Raw genomic sequence first — 22666 nt, 5'->3', positions numbered from 1 at the left:
GGAAATAACTCTGCAATGCTTCAACAAATCCCAGTGATTTTGAGTTTGTTTTTTCGTGACACATTATACTTTATGATAATGGTAAACTTAGGTCAATATGTTTTGTGTTTATTTGTAAAAAATATCAAAAATTTTAGAAAAATGTTAAATTAGCAATTTTCAAAATTTGAATGATTATCCCTTTAATCCAGATAGTCATACCACAGAAAAACATTAATAAATAACATTTCCCACATGTCGGCTTTACATCAGCATCATTTGAAAAATGTTATTTTATTTTGTTAGCATTTTAGGAGGTTTAAAAATGTAGAAGCAATTTTTCATTTTTTCAAGGAAATTTACAAAATTTATTTTTTTAGGGACTTATCCATGTTTGAAGAGACTTTAGTTTCTCATATATTGGGAAACCCCCAAACCTGATACCATTTTAAAAACACCACCACCCGACATATCGAAAACTGCTGTCAGGTAGTTTATTAACCCTTCAGGTGCGTTACAGGAATTAAGTGGTATGACTGAAATGAAAATGTGTATTTTTACCACCTAAATGCCTCTAACTTCTGAACAGATTACTACAGCTGTCAGACTCTAAGTCCGCTATTTGGTCATGAATTGCCATGGCAAACATCAGGACCACAAAATCATGATCTGAGGGTACCAATTGGGATAAAGAGGAAGCCCCCACACTCTGTTAACCATATATAATGAAGTAGTCACTATTTACAGCAGCATCTAAGGGGTTAAACAGAGTTGGATGGTGCAAACACTGATCGTGGCTGATGCAGCAAGTTGTCAGCTATAGTATACAGCCGACAGATGCTGGATTGTCACCTGTATGGGGATGCTATTCTCTTATATCTCAAGTCAGTTAAAAGATGTATTGGCGGTCATTAAGGGGTTAAACAAAATACAACTCCAAGTAAATCAAACTTCTGTGAAATCAAACTGTGCACTTAGGAAGCAACACTGCTTGACAATCAATTTCATATTCTGTTGTGCAAATGGAATAGACAACAGATAGAAATTATTGGCAATTATCAAGACACACTCAATAAAAGAATGGTTCTGCAGGTGGGGACCACAGACCACATCTCAGTACCAATGCTTTCTGGCTGATGTTTTGGTCACTTTTGAATGTTGGTTGTGCTTTCACACTTGTGGCAGCACAAGACGGACTCTACAACCCACACAAGTCGCTCAGGTAGTGCAGCTCATCCAGGATGACACATCAATGCGAGCTGTGGCAAGGTGGTTTGCTGTGTCTGTCAGCGTAGTGTCCAGAGGCTGGAGGCTCTACCAGGAGACAAGCCAGTACAGCAGGAGATGTGGAGGGGGCTGTAGGAGGGCAGCAACCCACAGGAGGATGGCTACCTCAGCCTTTGTGCAAGGAGGAACAGGAGGAGCACTGCCAGAGCCCTGCAAAATGACCTCCAGCAGGCCACAAATGTGCATGTGTCTGCGCAAACGGTTAGAAATCGACTCGATGAGGATGGTCTGAGTGCCCGACATCCACAGATGGAGGTTGTGCTCATAGCCCAACACCGTGCAGGACGCTTGGCATTTGCCACAGAACACCAGCAGGTTCACACTGAGCACATGTGACAGACGTGACAGAGTCTGGAGACACCGTGGAGAGCGATCTGCTGCCTGCAACATCCTTCAGCATGACCGGTTTGGCAGTGGGTCAGTAATGGTGTGGGGTGGCATTTCTTTGGAGGGCCGCACAGCCATCACCATCCACCAACGTCACGTTGCACCACAGACTGTCCAGGACTTGGTGGATGCTTTAGTCCAGGTCTGGGAGGAGATCCCTCAGGAGACCATCCGCTGCCTCATCAGGAGCATGCCCAGGCGTTGTAGGGAGATCATACAGGCACGTGGAGGCCACACACACTACTGAGCATCATTTCTTTGTCTTGAGGATTTCCACTGAATTTGAATCAGCCTGTAACTTCATTTTCCACTTTGATTTTGAGCATCATTCCAAATCCAGACCTCCGTGGGATATTAGTTGTGATTTACGTTGATAATTTTTAGGTTTTATTGTTCTCAACACATTCCACTATGTAATGAATACAGATTTACATCTGGAATATTTAATTCAGTGATATCTAGGATGTGGGATTTTAGTGTTTTTTGAGCAGTGTATATAATGAAGGTATAGAACACCATACCGTGTTTTGCGGTTCATAAGACGCACCTCAAATTTTAAGAAATGGGTGTTAATAGGAACAGTAGAGGTCAAGATACAGTCTGGAAGACCAAGCAAAATTTCAGTGAGAGCTGCAGGACTGTTAGGGTATGTTTCCACGTTCAGGATTGCATCAGGATTTGGTCAGGATTTTTCATCAGGATTTGTAAGCCAAAACCAGGAGTGGAACAATTAGAGGAAAAGTATAATAGAAACATATGTACCACTTTTGCATTTATCATCCACTCCTGGTTTTGGCTTACAAATACTGATGAAAAATCCTGACCAAATCCTGATGCAATCCTGAACGTGGACACATACCCTTAGAGAGGCAAATCTGAACCCCCCCTTCCCTGCAAAAGACCTTCAGATAGATTCAGCAGACTCTGAAATTGTGGTATATTGTTCTACTGTTCAGAGACACCTGCACAAATATGTCCTCTCCTGCATCCTCACCATAAAATTCAGCTTTAGAAGTATGCAAAATAACATCTAAGCAAGACTGATACATTTTGGAAACAAGTCCCGTGGACCAATGAGGTGAAAATAGAATTCTTTGGCCACAATGATCAAAGGTATGTGTGGAGAAAAAAGGGCACAGAATTTCAGGAAGAGAACATCTCGCCAACCATTAAGCATGGGGGTGAATCAATCATGCTTTGGGGTTCTGTTGCAGCCAATGGCACGATGAATATTTCAAGGGTAGATTTCAAGAATGGATTCAATGAAATTTCAACAAATTTTTTAAGCAAACATAACATCATCTGAAAATAGCTGAAGTTGAAAAGAGGATGGCTACTACAGATGGATTATGATCCTAAACACATCCAAATCCACAATAGACTACCTCAGAAGGCTCAATCTGAAGGTCTTACAATGGCCCTCACAGCCCCCTGTTCTGAACATCATTAAAAATCTATGGCTAGACCTCAAAATAGCAGTGCATGCAAGGCGGCCCAGGAATCTCACAGAACTGGAATAATTTTCCAAGGAAAAATGGGTGAAAAATCACTCAAACAAAAATCAAGACTCTTGTTTGTCTACAAAAAGTGTTTAAAAGCTGTGAAACTGTCAAAATGGTGTGCTACTAGGTACTAACCATGAAGGTTGCCCAATCCTTCGCACTGGCCCATTTTCCTTTTTGTAATTTTTAAATATAAAAGATGAAAATATATACATATATATTTTGCCTAAAATACAAATGTGTCATCTTTAAAGGAACCTGTCAGCATGATTTTACTTCGTAAACTACATTGTCAGGTTGGCACCTTTTATACTAATTAAAATGATACCTTGGTTGATGAAAACCTTCTTGTGGTTAAATCTTTATTTGTAGTTTTCAGTTAATGAGATTCTCGTGCTTCCAGGCAACCTGTGGGGAGAGCTTTATGTGGTGCTCTGATTATTCATCTGTATGGGGTTATGGCAGGTCACTGAGCCATTAAAACTACAAATGCAGATTAAACAACAGCCACAAGACGGATTTCATCAACCAAAGTATCATTCTAATCAGTATAACGGCGCCAACCTGACAATGTCTGTAGGTTACTGTGCACAATCCTGCTGACATGTTAGGTTCACTTTAGCACTTTTAGGGTATGTGCACACGTCCGGATTTCTTGCACAAATTTCCTGAAGAAAACCGGAAATTTTCTGCAAGAAATCCGCATTTTTTTTTTTCCGTTTTTTTTCCGTTTTTTTCGCATTCTGCAAGCGTAATTAGCTTGCAGAATGCTAAAGTTTTCCAAGCGATCTGTAGCATCGCTTGGAAAACTGACTGACAGGTTGGTCACACTTGTCAAACATAGCGTTTGACAAGTGTGACCATCTTTTTACTATAGATGCAGCCTATGCAGCATCTATAGTAAAAGATAGAATGTTTAAAAAAAATAAAAAAAATGGTTATACTCACCTGCAGGCGTCCGTTCCTATAAATGCCGGTGTGGTTCAGGACCTTCCATGACGTCGCGGTCACGTGAGCGGTCACATGACCGGTCTCGACCAATCACAAGACCGTGACGTCATCGCAGGTCCTTCACCGCACACCAGCTTTAGAAACCGAAGCGGCAGCATGCAGCTGAGAGGCGGGAAGACATCGAAGGTGAGTATATGACTATTTTTTATTTTAATTCTTTTTTTTTTTGACCAATTATATGGTGCCCAGTCCGTGGAGGAGAGTCTCCTCTCCTCCACCCTGGGTACCAACCGCACATAATCTGCTTACTTCCCGCATGGTGTGCACAGCCCCGTGCGGGAAGTAAGCAGATCAATGCACTCCTAGGTGTGCGGAATCCCCTGCAATTCCGCATTTTAATGAACATGTTGCTTTTTTTTCCGCGATGCGATTTTTTCGCAGAAAAAAAGGCTACATTTGCACAAAAAATGCGGAATACACTGAAAATAATAGGAGGCATATGTTAGCGTTTTTTTCGCGTTTTTATCACGTTTTTATAGCGAAAAAACGTGAAAAATACTGAACGTGTGCACATGGCCTTAGAGATCTCTTCATCTTCAACTTGCTTAATTTCACAATAACAGTAATTTTTTTTACCAGGGATGCCCAAACTTTTACATGCCACTGTATATAATGGAGGTATAGAGCACCATGTTTAACATCAGGTACACATATACAATGCCTCTGCTAGCAACATCAGAAAGTACAGTTCATGCCACCAGCCCAGACGTTGAATCTTGAGGAATGCACTGCCCTTGGGAAACAGGAAATAGGGTGGCGGGAAACCTGACCATAAGGAAGACCCTTTTAAACTGCATTTGTCGCTGATCCTCATCTTGTTAATAAATACCCTTCTCTTTTGTTCACTTCTGTGTTTCAGACCTCCGTTGTAAATCCATCAAAAAATGCTGGGGAAAAAATGCATCAGGATTTTTTATTTTGTCCAGTAAAATTTCAGTTTATTGTAAATTGGGTACGTTGGTTGTCTCTGGTGTATTCTGCTCCTATGATAATGTACAAGGTGGGTCTGAGGGCACCGCTTTAAATAAATACAGGATCATCAATAGCTAGTGAGAGCAACATATACAGTGGGGGAAATAAGTATTTGAACCCTTGCTGATTTTGTAACTTTGCCCACTGACAAAGACATGAACAGTCTATAATTTTATGGGTAGGTTAATTTTAACCCCTTCACCCCCAAGGGTGGTTTGCACGTTAATGACCGGGCCAATTTTTACATTTCTGACCACTGTCTCTTTATGAGGTTATAACTCCGAAACGCTTCAACGGATCTTAGCGATTCTGAGACTGTTTTCTTGTAACATATTGTACTTCATGATAGTGGTAAAATTTCTTCGATATAACTTGTGTTTATTTGTGAAAAAAACGGAAATTTAACGAAAATTTTGAAAATGTCGCAATTTTTAAACTTTGAATTTTTATTCTGTTAAACCAGAGAGTTATGTGACACAAAATAGTTAATAAATAACATTTCCCACATGTGTACTTTACATCAGCGCAATTTTGGAAACAACATTTTTTTTCTAGGAAGTTATAAGGATTAAAATTTGAACAGCAATTTCTCATTTTTACAACATAAATTACAAAACCATTTTTTTTAGGGACCACCTCACATTTGAAGTCATTTTGAGGGGTCTATATGACAGAAAATACCCAAAAGTGACACCATTCTGAAAACTGCACCCCTCAAGGTGCTCAAAACCACATTCAAGAAGTTTATTAACCCTTCAGATGTTTCACAGCAGCAAGAAGCAACATGGAAGGAAAAACATTTTACTTTTTAGTCACAAAAATGATCTTTCAGCAATAATTTTTTTAATTTCCCAGGGGTAAAAAGAGAAAATGGACCTTAAACGTTGTTGCCCAATTTGTCCTGAGTACGCTGATACCCCACATGTGAGGGGGAACCACTTTTTGGGCGCACGGCAGGGCTCAGAAGGAAAGGAGCGCCGTTTGACATTTTCAAGGTAAAATTGGTTGGAATTGAGATCGGATGCCATGTCGTGTTTGGTAAGCCCCTGATGTGCCTAAACAGTGGAAACCCCCGACAAGTGACCCCATTTTGGAAACTAGACCCCCTAAGGAACTTATCTAGATGTGTTGTGAGCACTTTTATCCCCCAAGTGCTTCACGAAAGTTTATAACGCCCGGGCGTGAAAATAAAAAATCCTATTTTTTCTACAAACATGATCGTTTAGTCCTCAATTTTTTATTTTCTCAAGGGTAGCAGGAGAAATTGGACCCCAAAAGTTGTTGTCCAATTTGTCCTGAGTACGCTGATACTCCATATGTGCGGGGGAACCACTGTTTGGGCTCATGGCAGGGCTCAGAAGGAAAGGAGCGCCGTTTGACATTTTCCAAGCTAAAATTGGCTGGAATTGAGATCGGATGCCATGTCGTGTTTGGCGAGCCCCTGATGTGCCTAAACAGTGGGAACCCCCCACAAGTGACCCCATTTTGGAAACTAGACCCCCTATGGAACTTATCTAGATGTGTCGTGAGTAATGTTGAGCATTCCGATACCGCAAGTATCGGGTATCGGCCGATACTTGCGGTATCGGAATTCCGATACCGAGATCCGATACTTTTGTGGTATCGGGAATCGGAATCGGAAGTTCCTAGTGTATGGTTCCCAGGGTCTGAAGGAGAGGAAACTCTCCTTCAGGCCCTGGGATCCATATCCATGTAAAAAATAAAGAATTAAAATAAAAAATATTGATATACTCACCTCTCCGGAGGCCCCTGGACATCACCGCTGGTAACCGGCAGCCTGCTTTGCTTAAAATGAGCGCGTTCAGCACCTTCCACGACGTCACGGCTTCTGATTGGTCGCGTGCCGCTCATGTGACTGCCACACGACCAATCACAAGCCGTGACGTAATTCTCAGGTCCTAAATTCCTAGAATTCGGAATTTAGGACCCGAGAATTACGTCACGGCTCGTGATTGGTCGCGTGGCGGTCACATGAGCGGCACGCAACCAATCAGAAGCCGTGACGTCATGGAAGGCCCTAAACGCGCTCATTTTAAGCAAAGAAGGCTGCCGGTTACCAGCGGTGATGTCCAGGGGCCTCCGGAGAGGTGAGTATATCAATATTTTTTATTTTAATTCTTTATTTTACACAGTAATATGGATCCCAGGGCCTGAAGGAGAGTTTCCTCTCCTTCAGACCCTGGGATACATTCCGATACTTGGTGTCCCATTGACTTGTATTGGTATCGGGTATCGGTATCGGCGATATCCGATACTTTTCGGGTATCGGCCGATACTATCCGATACCGATACTTTCAAGTATCGGACGGTATCGCTCAACACTAGTCGTGAGCACTTTTATCCCCCAAGTGCTTCACGAAAGTTTATAACGCCCGGGTGTGAAAATAAAAAATCCTATTTTTTCTACAAACATGATCGTTTAGTCCCCAATTTTTTATTTTCCCAAGGGTAACAGGAGAAATTGGACCCCAGAAGTTGTTGTCCAATTTGTCCTGAGTACGCTGGTACCCCATATGTGGGAGAAAACTACTGTTTGGGCACACTTCGGGGCTCGGAAGGGAAGTAGTGACGTTTTGGAATGCAGACTTTGATGGATTTGTCTGCGGGCATCATGTTCCATTTGGTGAGCCCCTGATGTGCCTAAATAGTAGAAACTCCCCACAAGTGACCCCATTTTGGAAACTTGACCCCCTAAGGAACTTATCTAGGTGTGTGGTGAGAATTTTGAACCTCCAAGTGCTTCACTAAAGTTTATGACGCCCGGCGTGAAAATAAAAAATTCTATTTTTCCCCCACAGAAATGATCTTTCAGTCCCCAATTTTTCCCAAGAGTAACAAGAGAAATTGGACCCCAAAAGTTGCTGTACATTTTGTTCTGAGTACGCTGGTACCCCATATGTGGGAAAAAACTGTTTGGGCACTTCGGGACTCTGAAGGGAAGCAGTGACGATTTGGAATGCAGACTTTGATGGACTGGTTCTGAGGGCGTCATGTTCCGTTTGCAGAGCCCCTGATGTGCCTAAACAGTAAAAAAAAAAACACAAGTGACATCATTTTGGAACCTAGACCCCCATGGAACTTACTTAGATGTGCCCCCTCTTAGGAACTAATCCACTGGTTCCTGTTAAGTAAATTAGTAGTGCATGGAGGTGTGGTACAATTTGAAAGCAGTCCTTCATACACAGGCCAGGTTTGTCGGGGCAGGTGTCGCATTGATAGATGGTGTCCTTGCGTACTCCTCGTTTGTAGCACACTCGGCACCTTTTTTGCGGCTTACATTTTCTATCAGTTGGCGGGACCACCCCCGGAAAATGCTGACCTGGTACAATACGAGCACCCTCAGTTCCGGAAGTACTGGGGCCCGCTCCTTCCCTCGTGTCAAACATCAGGGCCTTAACCACTACCTCCTGGAACTGAAGGTACGTCATATCGGTGTGGCGTGCACATCGTGACAGCAGGAAAGCGTTAAGCATTGCCTTTTGTACGATGTACACCGACAGATTTTTGTACCACACCTTGGCCTTCCTCAAAGCACTGTACGGTTGGAGGAGTTGATCGAAGAGATCAACACCCCCCATGTTTTTGTTGTACCCCAGTACACAGTCCGGTTTGCAGACCTGTGTAGAGGTACCCCGTACACTGCTGAGGGCACTGCCATCACCGTGTATGGTGGTCAAGAGAAGGACATCCCTCTTGTACTTGACCACCAGCAGGTGGTCGCTACATTGGGCTTTGCTCTCACCTTTTCTGAGCATCTGCCCAAGTAGCGTCTTCAGGAGGCCTCTCTGATTTTTGCGGACAGTACCGCAGGCTGCGGTACCTCGCGCAGAGAGGGATTTGTAGAGTGGGATGCTGGAATAAAAGTTATCGGTGTAGAGGTGATAACCTTTATCCAGCAGTGGGTGCACCAAATCCCACACAATTTTCCCACTCACTCCCAGGATAGAAGGACACTCAGGCGGTTCAATCCTGCTATCCTTCCCTTCGTAAACTCTAAAGCTGTGGGTGTACCCTGAGGTACTCTCACACAGCTTGTAGAGTTTGATTCCGTACCTGGCCCTTTTGTTGGGCAGGTATTGACGGAATCTGAGCCGCCCCTTAAAATGAACCAAGGACTCATCCACGCAGATGTCCCTTTTGGGCACGTACACTTTAGCAAACTTTTTGCTGAAGTGTTCGATGACCGGCCGAACTTTGAACAGACGGTCAAAATTGGGGTCATCTCGTGCGGGACACCGTGCATTATCGTTGTAATGCAGGAACTTATGGATGGCCTCAAAACGCGTCCGAACCATGACCATTCAGAACACTGGAGTGTTATATAAAATATCATCACTCCAATATTGCCGAAGTTCTGGCTTCTTCACGATCCCCATGTGGAGGACCAGGCCCCAAAACTGCATCATTTCAACTGCGTCTACAGGAGACCAGTTAGAAAATGATGAACCGGGGTTTTGCTCCAAAAATTGCCGAGCATACAAATTAGTTTGCTCCACCATGAGGTTAACAAAATCCTCAGAGAAAAAGACTTTAAAAAAGTCTATTTCTGTGATGCCGGTGGTGTCAAACTTGATTCCTGATTCTGCCACAAAATCAGGAATCAGCGGCTCGTAATTTTCGGGGGGCGAGGTCCATATGGGGTCCGAAGAAGGGCGCGCTGGTTCATCTTCAGGAGTGGGTGCTGCGTCATCTTCTCTCCTGGGGTGTCTGCGTGGCGGTTCCGCAGGACCCGAGGAGGAAGATGAGGAAGAGAATGAAGAATCTGAAGAGTAAAGGAATGTGGGATCCTCTCCCTCGCTATCAGTGTCGGAGGCAAGGAAAGAATATGCCTCCTCCGCTGAATAGCGCTGCTGGGACGAATGGGACATTTTTTTTGTGAGTATGGTGCTTGGGTGTAATTTATTGGTAACTATGTGTACGTGTGGGGGGGGATAGTGTTTGGTGCAAACTATTCTGAAAAGAAAAAGCTAAAGGAAAAAACAAATAGGGAAAAAAAATACCTGTGAAAGGAAAAGTCTAAAACAGCAGAAACGAAACGAAAGGCACGGGTTTAGACGCAGCAACTGGGTGCGCGGACGGGGATGTGGAAAAAAAAAAGAAACGAAAGGCATGGGTTTAGACGCAGCGGCTGGGTGCGCGCAAGGGGATGTGGGAAAAAAAAAGAAATGAAAGGCACGGGTTTAGACGCAGCGGCTGGGTGCACGGACGGGGATGTGGAGAAGAAAAGTGAGCACGAGTGTTGATCGGTGAACTGTGTCACCAATCAACGCTCGGCGGCACTAAGGGGGGGTGAAAAAAAAAAGCGAGCACGAGTGTTGATAGGTGAACTGCGTCACCAATCAACGCTCGGCTGCTAAATTTGGGCACGGATGGACGCGGCGCAAAGTGGGGGTGGAGGGGGAAGGGGGGGGGGGGGGTTTAGAAAGATCGGGCCGGGATCGCAGTATCAACACTTACGGTTTGTAGTCTCTCTTCTTTCTTCTGTCTTCTGTCTTCTTTTATTTTTTTAGCGAGAATTATGGTGTCACAGGCTACTGTGGCACCACAAGTCTCAGCACAGGAGGGGGATCTGTCAGCGTGACCGCTCTGCAGGAACCCTCAACAAGTGTGAGGATTCCTGCAGAGCAGTCAGACAGGTCAGGGACAGGTGAGACAGGTCACAGAGCGGTCACACCGCTGCTGTGACCTGTGATTGGTGGGATCGATGATCACATCGATCCCACCAATCAGGGGAGGCCCTGGTGACGCCGGTGTTGCTAGGCACCAGCCTATGATCGGAGCTCACAGCTCCGGTCATAGGTTGGTCACCGCTGCTGTGCCCTGTGATTGGCGCGATCGACGATCACATCGATCGCGCCAATCAGCTGCAGGATCCCCGGAGCCATGGCACAGGAGGCAGGGCAGAGGGGGCTGCGGAGCGCGTAGTTAGAAGCAGGGCACAGCGCGGTAATACCGCCGCTGTGCCCTGCGATTGGCGCGATCGATGTGATCGTCGATCGCGCCAATCCGGTACTCGATCCTAGCCTGGGACCTCACTGTTTCAGCCAATCTGATTGGCTGAAACAATGAGAAAAGCTGTGATTGGCTGTTCAGAATTGAACAGCCAATCACAGCGATCGGGAGGCCGGGGGGGCGGCGCCATACCCCGAGATGCCAAGGCCATTTTCCCTAAGGTAAGATGGCGTCGGAATTTTAATGCGATCACCGCGACTTAAGTCGCGGTGTCGCATTAAAGGGCATGACGTACTATCCCGTCGGTGGTCATACGGGCCCACCCCACCTCGACGGGATAGTACGTCAGATGTCAGAAAGGGGTTAACATTGAGAGAGAGAATATCAGAGATAAAATCCAGAAAATCACATTGTATAAATTATATACATTTATTTGCATTTTGCAGTGCGAAATAAGAATTTGATCCCTCTGGCAAACAAGACTTAATACTTGGTGGCAAAACCCTTGTTGGCAAGCACAGCAGTCAGACTTTTTTGCAGTCGATGATGAGGTTTGCGCACATTTCAGGAGGAATTTTGGTCCACTCCTCTTTGTAGATCATCTCTAAATCAATAAGATTTTGAGGCTGTCGCTTGGCAACTCTGAGCTTCAACTCCCTCCATAAGTTTTCTATGGGATTAAGGTCTAGAGACTGGCTAGGCCACTCCATGACCTTAATGTGCTTCTTTTTGAGCCACTCCTTTGTTGCCTTGGCTGTATGTTTTGGGTCATTGTCTTGCTGGAAGACCTAGACACAACCCATTTTTAATGTCCTGGCGGAGGGAAAGAGGTTGTCGCTCAGGATTTTACGGTACATGGCTCCATCCATTCTCCCATTGATGCGGTGAACTAGTCTTGTGCCCTTAGCAGAGAAACAACCCCAAAACATAATGTTTCCACCTCCATGCTTGACAGTGGGGATGGTATTCTTTGTGTCATAGGCAGCATTTCTTTTCCTCCAAACACTGCCAGTTGAGCTAATGCCAAAGACCTCAATTTTTGTCTCATCTGACCACAGCACCTTCTCCCAATCACTCACAGAATCATCCAGGTGTTCTTTGGCAAACTTCAGATAGGCCTGCACATGTGCCTTTTTGAGCAGAGGGACCTTGTGGGCACTGCAGGATTTTTAACCTTTACAGCGTAATGTGTTACCAATGGTTAATTGGTGACTGTGGTCCCAGCTGCCTTTAGATCATTATCAAGTCCCCCCGTGTAGTTTTAGGCTAATCTCTCACCTTCTTCATGATCAAGGATACCCCACGAGGTGAGATTTTGCATGGTGCCCCAGATCGATGTTGATTGACAGTCATTTTGTATTTCTTTCATTTTCCTACTATTGCACCAACAGTTGTCTCCTTCTAACCCAGCGTCATACTTATGATTTTGTAGCCCATTCCAGCTTTGTGCAGGTCTATGATCTTGTCCCTGACATCATATTAAAGATCTTTGGTTTTGCCCGTGTTGTAGAGGTTACAGTCTGACTGACTGAGTCTGTGGACAGGAGTCTTTTATAAAGGTGACTATGTAAGACAGCTGTCTTTATTGCAGGTAACGAGTTAAATAGGATCGTCTAACTGGTCTGTAGGAGCCAGAACTCTTAATGGTTGGTAGGGTCTCAAATACCGTATTTTTCGCTTTATAAGACGCACCTGATTATAAGACGCACCTAGGTTTTAGAGGAGAAAAATAAGAAAAAAAATATTTTGAGCCAAATAGTGTGCAAAAAACTTTAATTAAATAGCAAAATATTATTTTAACATAGTAGACTCAACAGCAGTCAACAGCAGCATTGTGGGTAACATGTAAGAACAGTCCCATGTACCGTAAGTAACGACAAAAGCCATGTTCTGGCTAACAAGTGAGGAGAAACTTTAACCCTCAGGCACCATAATGTTCTAGTCAGTGAATCCCAGGAATTCCTCATCACTGCTGTCAGAGTTTAGGAAGCTCAGGTCCACAGAGTCATTAGTGTCACTTTCATCACTGTCCTCATATAGCATACCATCTTCGGTGCCATCTAAGGCATTGCTAATCCCACATTTTTTGAATGAACGTATAACTGTTTCATCCTTTACTGATTGCCATGATGTCTTCACCCACTCACAAACTTGAGTGATAGTGGGCCTCTTCATGCGTCCAGTTGGTGTCAGGTCATGATTGCCAGCAGCCATCCATTTATTCCACTCTTCTCGCATGTAGACTTTAAACGGCTTGTTTATAGAAACATTGAGAGGTTGCAGCTGGCTGGTAAGCCCCCCTGGAATTACCGCAAGATGGGTTTTCTGTTCTTTAAACACTTTTTTTGTGTTTTCACTAATATGTGCCCTGAACTGGTCTAGCACTAACAGGGCTGTTTTTTTCAGAAGTCCTCCAGGACGTTTGGACCACACTTTATCAACCCACAATCTCATTCCATTCTCGTCCATCCATCCTTTCTCGTGAACGTGCACAACAACTCCTCGTGGGATAGCTTCTTTGGGCATGTTCTTTCTTTTAAAAATTAACATTGGTGGCAGTTTCGTGCCATCGGCACAGCAGGACAACACAACTGTGTAGTGGTTTTTTTCATGTCCTGCAGTTTTTACCGTTACGGTTTTTGAACCCTTTGCCTCAACAGTTCTGTTGGATGGCACGTCAAAGGTTAGAGGGACTTCATCCATATTCCCAATCTGGCCTAATTCATATCCATTTTTCTTTCTGCTGTCAATTACAAACTTGTGGAAAGACAGAATCTTAGCTTCATATTCTTGTGGCATTTTTTGCGCAATTCTTGTTTTGGTACGCATAGCAAGGCCACATCTCTTCATAAATCTGAAGCACCATGATGGTGATCCAGTGAATTCATTGATGCCTTTCTCAGCAGCAATCCGCTTGGCTTCGCATATGATCATTTTCGTTGAGACTGAAAGGCCATTATTTCTGTGGCCTATGATCCACTCTTTTACGTCCACATCTAGCTCTGGCCACTTTGCACCACGCCTACGAAGGCCAGATCTGCTTTTTCCTGCTTTTTGCAGCTCATCCTCCTGTTTCCTCCACTCTCTTATCATTTTTTCAGTTGGAGGCGGTCCGAAGTGTCTCTCTGCTGCTCTGTTCCCATGCTCTTCAGCGTATTTTATAACCTCCAGTTTAAAGGGAATTTTATATGCATGCCTTTTCTGCTTTGACATTCTTGAAAAATGTGCAATATGCAGCAGCCAACTGTACGGTATTTTTCTGCAACAAAATACAGTAGTGAAACAACTGTCAGCTCTGTCCTTCATAGTTATGGGGGCATTGCGATTGAGAGCATGAATGAATACGGTATTATTGCTGTATAAAACACATGGGCTGCACATCCAAAAATCACAAGTTGATCTAGTGGTGTTAGGCAAAAATATACTGTATTCAGCTGAACAAGAAGTTTTTACTTTAACATTATGATCAGACTTATAAAGCCTACTGCCAAGTCACGGCAAATCTCAGTGTGCCAATAACGTTAAATACCATACCGTAGCCTTAAATGTGTGGAGTAATGTGCCAACCACAGCGACAATGAACCAGCAGGGTGGGTACCTGGTGCCCCACCGCACCCATGCTGCAAGGCTAGAGGCTGTAAGAGGGGTTCCGCATATTTTTGCTCACTAAGGTTTGCCGTCATGTGCTAGCGGCTTCATATAGTCTAATCAGATTGTTAAACTAAGAACCTCATGTTCAGTTTCATTTTGCCTAGATCAACTTATGATTTTAGATGTGTAGCCCATGTCTTTTTCTACACCTATGATGAATGAAAAACATTGTTATGGGGGATCTGTGGTGATGCACTGTTATGGGGGATCTGCGGATGACACTATTATGGGGGATCTGTGGTGACGCACTGGTATGGGGAATCCGCAGGGTACACACTTATTGAGAGATCTGCGGATGACTCACTGTTATGGGGATCTGTGGTGACACACTTATGGGAATCAGCGGATGATACTGTTATGGGGATCTGTGGTGACACACTGTTATTGGGATCTGCGGATGACACACTGTTATGGGGGATCTGTGGTGACACACTTATGGGGATCTGCAGATGACACACTGTTATGGGGGATCTGCGGATGACACTTTTATGGGGATCTGTGGATGATGCATTGTTATGGGGATCTGTGGATGACGCACTGTTATGGGGATCTGCGGATGACACTATTATGGGGGATCTGTGGTGACGCACTGGTATGGGGAATCCGCAGGGTACACACTTATTGAGAGATCTGCGGATGACTCACTGTTATGGGGATCTGTGGTGACACACTTATGGGGATCTGCAGATGACACACTGTTATGGGGGATCTGCGGATGACACTTATAGGGATCTGTGGATGACGCACTGTTATGGGGGATCTGCAGATGACACACTATTATGGGGGATCTGTGGTGACACACTGTTATGGGGATCTGCGGATGACACTTATGGGGATCTGTGGATGACGCATTGTTATGGAGACCTGTGGATGACGCACTGTTATGGGGGATCTGTGGATGACACACTGTTATGGGGATCTGCGGATGACACTTATGGGGATCTGTGGTGACGCACTGTTATGGGGATCTGCGGATGACACACTTATTGGGGATCTGTGGTGACGCACTGTTATGGGAATCTGCTGATGATGCAGTTATGGGGGATCTGTTACACTACATATGGCTGCAACCCCCATCATCCATCAAAATACACCCATTGGTACAGTATATTCTGAAGGATGATGGGGGTTGTGCTTTATAAACTTCAATGTGTGCTCACCTCTCCCACGGATCTCGGACTTGTGTAAATAACAAGTGTTACACTATACATTGCAGGGATAAGATATCTGATTGGTGGAGACAGCTCAGCAACAGTTCCCTCCACCAATCAATATCTCTCCCTGCAAAGGAGGAGGAGAATCATGCTTCTCTCCCTCCTCTGCTTTAGGGCTCCGTGTGCAGCGGAGCCCAGAACTTTCCCTGCTGCCAGCTACTGGTATTTTCCTGTCTACTGCAGCGCATGCGCAGATCGAGAGCTCAGTAACAGCGAGCTTTATCTGCGCATGCGCTGGTTCGGCGGCCATTTTCTTGAAGTCCTGTGTGGTAGACACAGGCAATGGCCCGCAATCTAGAAACCGGAAACTCCGGATTCAGAATTCCGGAAGTGCAATGGCGCCGGCCAGCATTATGCCGCCCGCGCACCACCGCACACCGGAGATGACAGCGCCGCCACCCCCAGCTCCAGGCCTGCTCCATTGCCCCACCGGTGACCCTGCTTACTACCAGCCCGCTCCACAGCCACCACCAGCCGCTCCGCAGCCACCGCCAGCCCCTCAGTAAGAAATATTTTCGACTTTTCCCCTATTTTATTCACTATCCCGATTGTAAGACGCACCCCCATTTCCCCCCCAATTTGGGGGAAATAAAAGTGCGTCTTACAAAGCGGAAAATACGGTACTTATTTCTCACTGCAAACTTCATATAAATTTATATAATTTATACAATGTGATTTTCTGGATTTTATTTTGATATTATATCTTTCAATGTTAAAATTAACCTACCTTTAACATTATAGACTGTTCATGTCTTTGTCAGTGGGCAAACTTACAAAATCAGCAAGGGATCAAATACTTATTTCCCCCACTGTAGAAGGAAAATAGAAAAAAGACATGCTATATATAACGGGATCAGCAGAGAAAATGTATAAATGAATTCTCATTGATTCAAGCTACAAAAAATAGTTACAATTAAAAAGTCAACAGCATGACTACAAATACTGTTACCCAAAATAGGGTGACAAGCCCTCTCAAGCGTAGTGTCAATAATATAACCTCAATATATCCTAGATGGAACCCAAGTTGATCAAGTAATATGTGAAATATGTACAAACGTACCCATCACCACGTATTGGAATACCCACAATAAAGCAATATACCCAGCTTTAGCACTACTAAATATATAATAATCAGATGCCCAAGCCTATCAGTAACATGCATAAATCACACATAGTAGTAGGTAAGTATTTAAAGTAAAAAAATGAAAGCAAAAATAGCAGTCACTTAAGAGAATATGTGCACTGTAAACCTGTTGGAACACAAGAGTTGCGATTCATGAAAGTGCTAGAAGAAACCTCTTAATAAAAGCTAGGATGCCAATGATGTTAATCAGAAAGCGAGCAATGGTGGCCTGGATCAATATAGAGTCAACACACATGACAGGGCAGGATGCACAACGCGTGTCGCCAACCAAGTGTGGCTTCCTCAGGGGCCTGAGGGCCTGCTCCTATGATATAGCACAACACCTGATTTTAAAAAATGCAGACAGAAAGTGGTTTTATGCTGGAGACTTAATGTAGATATTTTAGTGCTCAGGTTTAAATGTTTGATATTTCCAATCCTTCTTCCTCTCAGCTTACACCTTGGATGGACTCCTGGTCTTTGCTCTGCTTTTTGTCTGTACCTGTGCATATTTCAGGAAGGTTCCACGTTTACGTTCCTGGCTTTTGTCGGAGAAGAAAGGAGTATGGGGAGTGTTCTATAAGGGTAAGTGTGTAGGTTTTCAAAAATTGTTGTTACTAGAGTTGCCACCTGCTTAATAATTGTTTTATATCCATAAATAGCACTATGCCTATCCATAGACCTGGTTATTTTTATATTTTTTGTTTTACTCCCTAATTTAACGTCAATAAGTACACAATGATTTACAGACATCATCATCACTGTCCCTATTGAGGCTCACAATTTTAATATTACATCTCTTGGCTAATAATCAGCCCATGTACAGGCGTGGCACTGTTTATGGAAAAAATAAACAGAACTTTTTTATGATGCTTCATTATTTATTTAGTTTATATTTCTAATTTTCAGCATATTATGGGGCGTCTCCCTCTGTTAGTCAGAATGTGGAGGGCTGCCATCCACTGAATACAGTGTACACTCATTGTTTTCGGTACACACCCTGAAGTGAGAAGCTTCTTATTAGCTAATCTGGCTGTATTTTTCAGATCACTGTCAGCCAAAGTAAGCCTCCTGACCTAGTGTCATCTCTCGCTGCAGGCATCCATGGCACATGAGCCGGATTTTTCTGGTGCCCTTTGTCCCTAGGCGACCACTACTTTCTACTGTAATTGTGTCTAGGTATATGTTTTCATGGTCTGATGGTATTATTTCTGTTGTTCATGTGGTTGTATAATTTGGTAACTATTAACTGCAAGTGTCAAGTTATTTGTAGACCTTACAGTACTATTTTTTCTCTCACCCATGACAGCACCATGGATTGAAGCGATCTACCCTTCAAGGACAGGAAAACTACAGAATAAAAGGGTGGTACATCTCTCTCACATCAGCTAGTTTACTGTCCTTGATGGGGAACCTTTTCAGTGGGCATACCTGAAGAATAAAGATGCATGTCAGGAGTTTCCAGGCCTGGCCAGGGCGACTCATGCAGCGGGATTGCCCCTGCCTCGGCTGGTGCAGGATCCTGAAGCACCACCACTGGGTCCAGGGGGCCTTCATGGGTGAGCGAGGGCGGGCAGCCGCAGGTCCATGTTCAGTGGCTTACCGGCTTCCCTTCATCTATAACTGCGCAAAAGTGATTTCTTATGAAGCACACGTGACAGGGTCAGATGACCGGAAGTGATTTCCAGGGATGGTGCTGGATGATGCCAGGAGGCAACACGCTGTAGTTGTGTCCCGCTTTAAAAAAAACGATGACACCAACAGGAGAGCTTTCTGTCTACAGCTCCAGCGGTCCCACCAGGCAAAATGGAGGTCCCGGAGGCAGAACAGCAGCAGCAACAACACTAGCAGCGAATGGTGCGGCAGCATGATGATCCCTAAATGACTTCATGGTGTTGTGAATGTGACAGTGGCAGCAGTGGACGCTACAATGGAAGAAGCGGCAGGTCCGCTCAGCAGAGCAGAGGCTCCAGCAAGGAGAAGCAATCTACAGCCTCCAGAGGAGATTTATCCTACCTTGTAAGAAGTCCTTTCAGAGCAGAAGATTTAATTGGAGGAGACCCCCCCAGAGATCAGGACAAATGGCAGGATAGAAGGAAGAAGGGTAGAGTCTTTCTGTTTGGAACACCCCACCATGACAGTATGAAACCCTCCCAGTGATGGGTTCCCTCAGGTGGGGTGAATGCTGTCTCTTCCTTTCTGGGAAAAGATTTCCAGAAGCAACTGGATCATCAGCCTAATAAAAACAGGTTTAAAACTGGAATTCCAAGGAGTTTTCCAAACAAATTTCACCCGGACTAACATGCAGTCCTCACAGGATGAGCAACTGGCCTTAGAGTCCGAAGTTCTGGACTTGGTAAGAAAAACAGTTCTAACAGCTCTGATCAATTCTCCATTTGAACCCCTAGAGTCATTGTCACTTAAGTTCCTCTCATTTAAGACCGCTTTATTGGTGGCTTTTACATCAGCCAGCAGGATTAGTGACATTCAGGCCCTGCCTTCACACAGATCCTGGAAGATAGGCCAGGTCTGGTTTAAGAATGACTTTATCTGCTAAAGGTAGCTATCCATTTTCATATGTCTAAGGAGGTAGTCCTCCCTTGGTACAAAAAGATGGAAGTGAAACTTTTCGCATAAGATGTAAAGAGGTGTCTGGTTGAGTACCTGTCAGTCACACAGACTTGAAGACAGGATATGTCTTTATTTGTTTTTTTCAAGGGCCTTGTGAGGGGCTTAAGGCCTCGAAATGTACAATAGCTAGATGGATTAGAGAGGCCATCAGTTTAACCTATTCGTCGAGTGGGAATGTTGTTCTAGAAGGATTAAAAGCTCACTCCACAGGAGCAGTGGTAACCTCCTGGGCTGAAAGGTCGATAGTTTCCATAGAGCAAATTTGTAAAGCAGCAAAATGGTCTTCTCCCTCAACTTTCTATAAGCACTATAGGTTGGATCTGGCCTCTTCCTCTGATCTGACCTTTCGGACAAGGGTTCTGCAGGCTGTGGTTCCTCCCTTAATTCTAATTCTCTGTAATTCTCCCCGTGGTGCTGTCACAGGCTAGAGAGAAAGACGTAGTTACTAACTGGTAACAGGATTTCTCAAAACTCATGACAGAACCCTTATATTCCCTTCCGTCGTGTGTGGGTGAGCACACTTTGTTTTTGTTTTTTTTTTGTGTGTGTAAGTCAGTGTGTTTAAAATATTATGATATTAATGCTTGAATTATTGTAATAACCTTTTGGAGGTCTTCTCGTGCTCTGTAATCCAGTTGATGCAAGGGTGAGGTACCACACTTTTATTCTGTAGGTAGGCTTCCTGTCCTTGAAGGGCAGATACTCTATCTCCATGGTGCTGTAATGGGTTTCAAGGAATCAGGTTACCAGTAGGAATGTCTTTTTATTATAAATTTTATTTTATACCAGCATACTATGAAGGTGGCATTTGTAAGTTGTAAGCCTCTCATATGTTTAAGGTTTTTTAGGGGGTGGGTGAGACATACACAACCGTTCAAAAGTGTAGGGTCACCCAGACAGTTTTGTGTTTTCTATGAAAACTGATACTTTTATTATTCAAATGAGTTGCCAAATGAATTTAAAATCTAGTCCAGACATTGAAAAGGTTTGAAAAAAAGTTTTTTATTTGAAATATTTTCTCTTTTAAACTTTGCTTTCGTCAAAGAATGCTCCCTTTGCAGCAATTACAGCATTGCAGAACTTTGGCTTTCTAGCAGTTAATTTGATGAGGTAATCTGGAGAAATTTCACCCCATGCTTCCAGAAGCCCCTCCCACAAGTTGGTTTGGCTTGATGGGCACTTTTTGCGTACCATACGGTCATGCTGCTCCCACAACAGCTCAATGGGGTTGAGATCTGGTGACTGCGCTGGCCATTCCATTACAGATAGAATACCAGCTGCATGCTTATTCCCTATATAGTTATTGCATAATTTGGAGGTATGCGTTGGGTCATTGTCCTGTTGTAGGATGAAACTGGCTCCAATCAAGCGCTGTCCACATGGTATGGCATGGGGATGCAAAATGGAGTGATAGCATTCCTTATTCAAAATCCCTTTTACCTTGTACAAATCTCCCACTTTACCAGCACCAAAGCAACCCCAGACCATCACATTACCTCCACCATGCTTGATAGATGGCGTCAGACACTCTTCCAGCATCTTTTCAGTTGTTCTGCCTCTCACAAATGTTCTTCTGTGTGATCCAAACACCACAAACTTGGATTCGTCTGTCCATAACACTTTTTTCCAATCTTCCTCTGTCCAATGTCTGTGTTGTTTTGTCCATATTTATTTCCTTTTATTAGCCAGTCTCGGATACGGCTTTTTCTTTGCCACTCTGCCCTGAAGGCCAGCATCCCGGAGTCGCCTCTTCATTGTAGACGTAGACACTGGTGTTTTGTGTGTACTATTTAATGAAGCTGCCAGTTGAGGACATGTGAGGCATTGATTTCTCAAACTACAGACTCTAATGTACTTGTCTTGTTACTCAGTTGTGCAGCGGGGCCTCCCACTTCTCTTTCTACTTTGGTTAGAGCCGGTTTGTGCTCTCCTCTGAAGGGAGTAGTACACACCGTTGTGGGAAATCTTCAGTTTCTTGGCAATTTCTCGCATGGAATAGCCTTCATTTTTAAAAACAAGAATAGACTCAATTTTCACATGAAAGTTTTTTTTCTTTTTTTCTTGCTATTTTGAGAGTTTAATGGAACCAGCAAATGTAATTAATGCTCCAGATTCTCAACTAGCTCAAAGGAAGGTCAGGTTTATAGGTTCTCTAATCAGCCAAACTGTTTTTAGCTGTGCTAACATACTTGCTCAAGGGTTTTCAAGGGTATTCTAACCATACATTAGCCTTCTTACAGAGTAGCAAACACAAAGTACCATAAGAACACTGGAGTGATGGTTGTTGGAAATGGGCCTCAATACTCCTATGAAGATATTGCATTAAAAACCAGATGTTTGCAGCTAGAATAGTCATTTACCACATTAACAATGTATAGCGTGTATTTCTGAACCATTTAATGTTAGCTTCATTGGAAAAAACTGCATTTCTTTCAAAAATAAGGACATTTCTATGTGACCCTAAACTTTTAAATGGTAGTGTATTTGTCTAAATACAGTACCCGTCAAACATTTGGACACATTTGTGTGCATTTTTAATACTTGGCAGTCACCCGCTCCATGAATTTGTAGGTTTATGAATGGCTGTTTCATCAGCATTTTGCACCTGTGATGCCTTTATCATGTCCTTTATTATGGAGGTCTGCTGTATCCTGCTAGTGCATTGGCAATCTGGCTTACTGTCTTGGTAAGGCTGTTTCTATTTCTGTGAGACACCTACTTATGCAATGGTTTTCCTTATTATTACTGCAATGTTCACATTGTAGATTCAAACTAAAGGCGGCAAGACCACAAAAATGGAGAGAAGTAGTAAAGGAAGACATGAATTCCATTCAACAAAGTACCCCCTTTACTCTGACAGTTTTATACGCCCTTTGCTTTCTCGCAAGCCGCTTCAACAGGTACTCACCTGATATGGCTTTCCAACGTTCTTGAAG

General features: G+C 43.9%; 1 protein-coding gene across 1 annotated transcript in view; it reads left to right on the top strand.

Annotated features, from left to right (window-relative positions):
- The window catches only part of TMEM167B (transmembrane protein 167B), a 45452-nt gene that overhangs the window by 10211 nt on the left and 12575 nt on the right, over positions 1 to 22666 (top strand). The window contains exon 2 of the mRNA XM_077295411.1: positions 17553 to 17684. Within this exon, the coding sequence (XP_077151526.1) occupies positions 17553 to 17684 (132 nt within the window). The remainder of the gene's footprint in view (positions 1 to 17552; positions 17685 to 22666) is intronic.

This window comes from Ranitomeya variabilis, chromosome 3 (assembly GCF_051348905.1).
Source record: "Ranitomeya variabilis isolate aRanVar5 chromosome 3, aRanVar5.hap1, whole genome shotgun sequence".
Taxonomy (NCBI): Eukaryota; Metazoa; Chordata; class Amphibia; order Anura; family Dendrobatidae; genus Ranitomeya; species Ranitomeya variabilis.
This window is presented reverse-complemented; position numbering and strand designations above follow the sequence as displayed.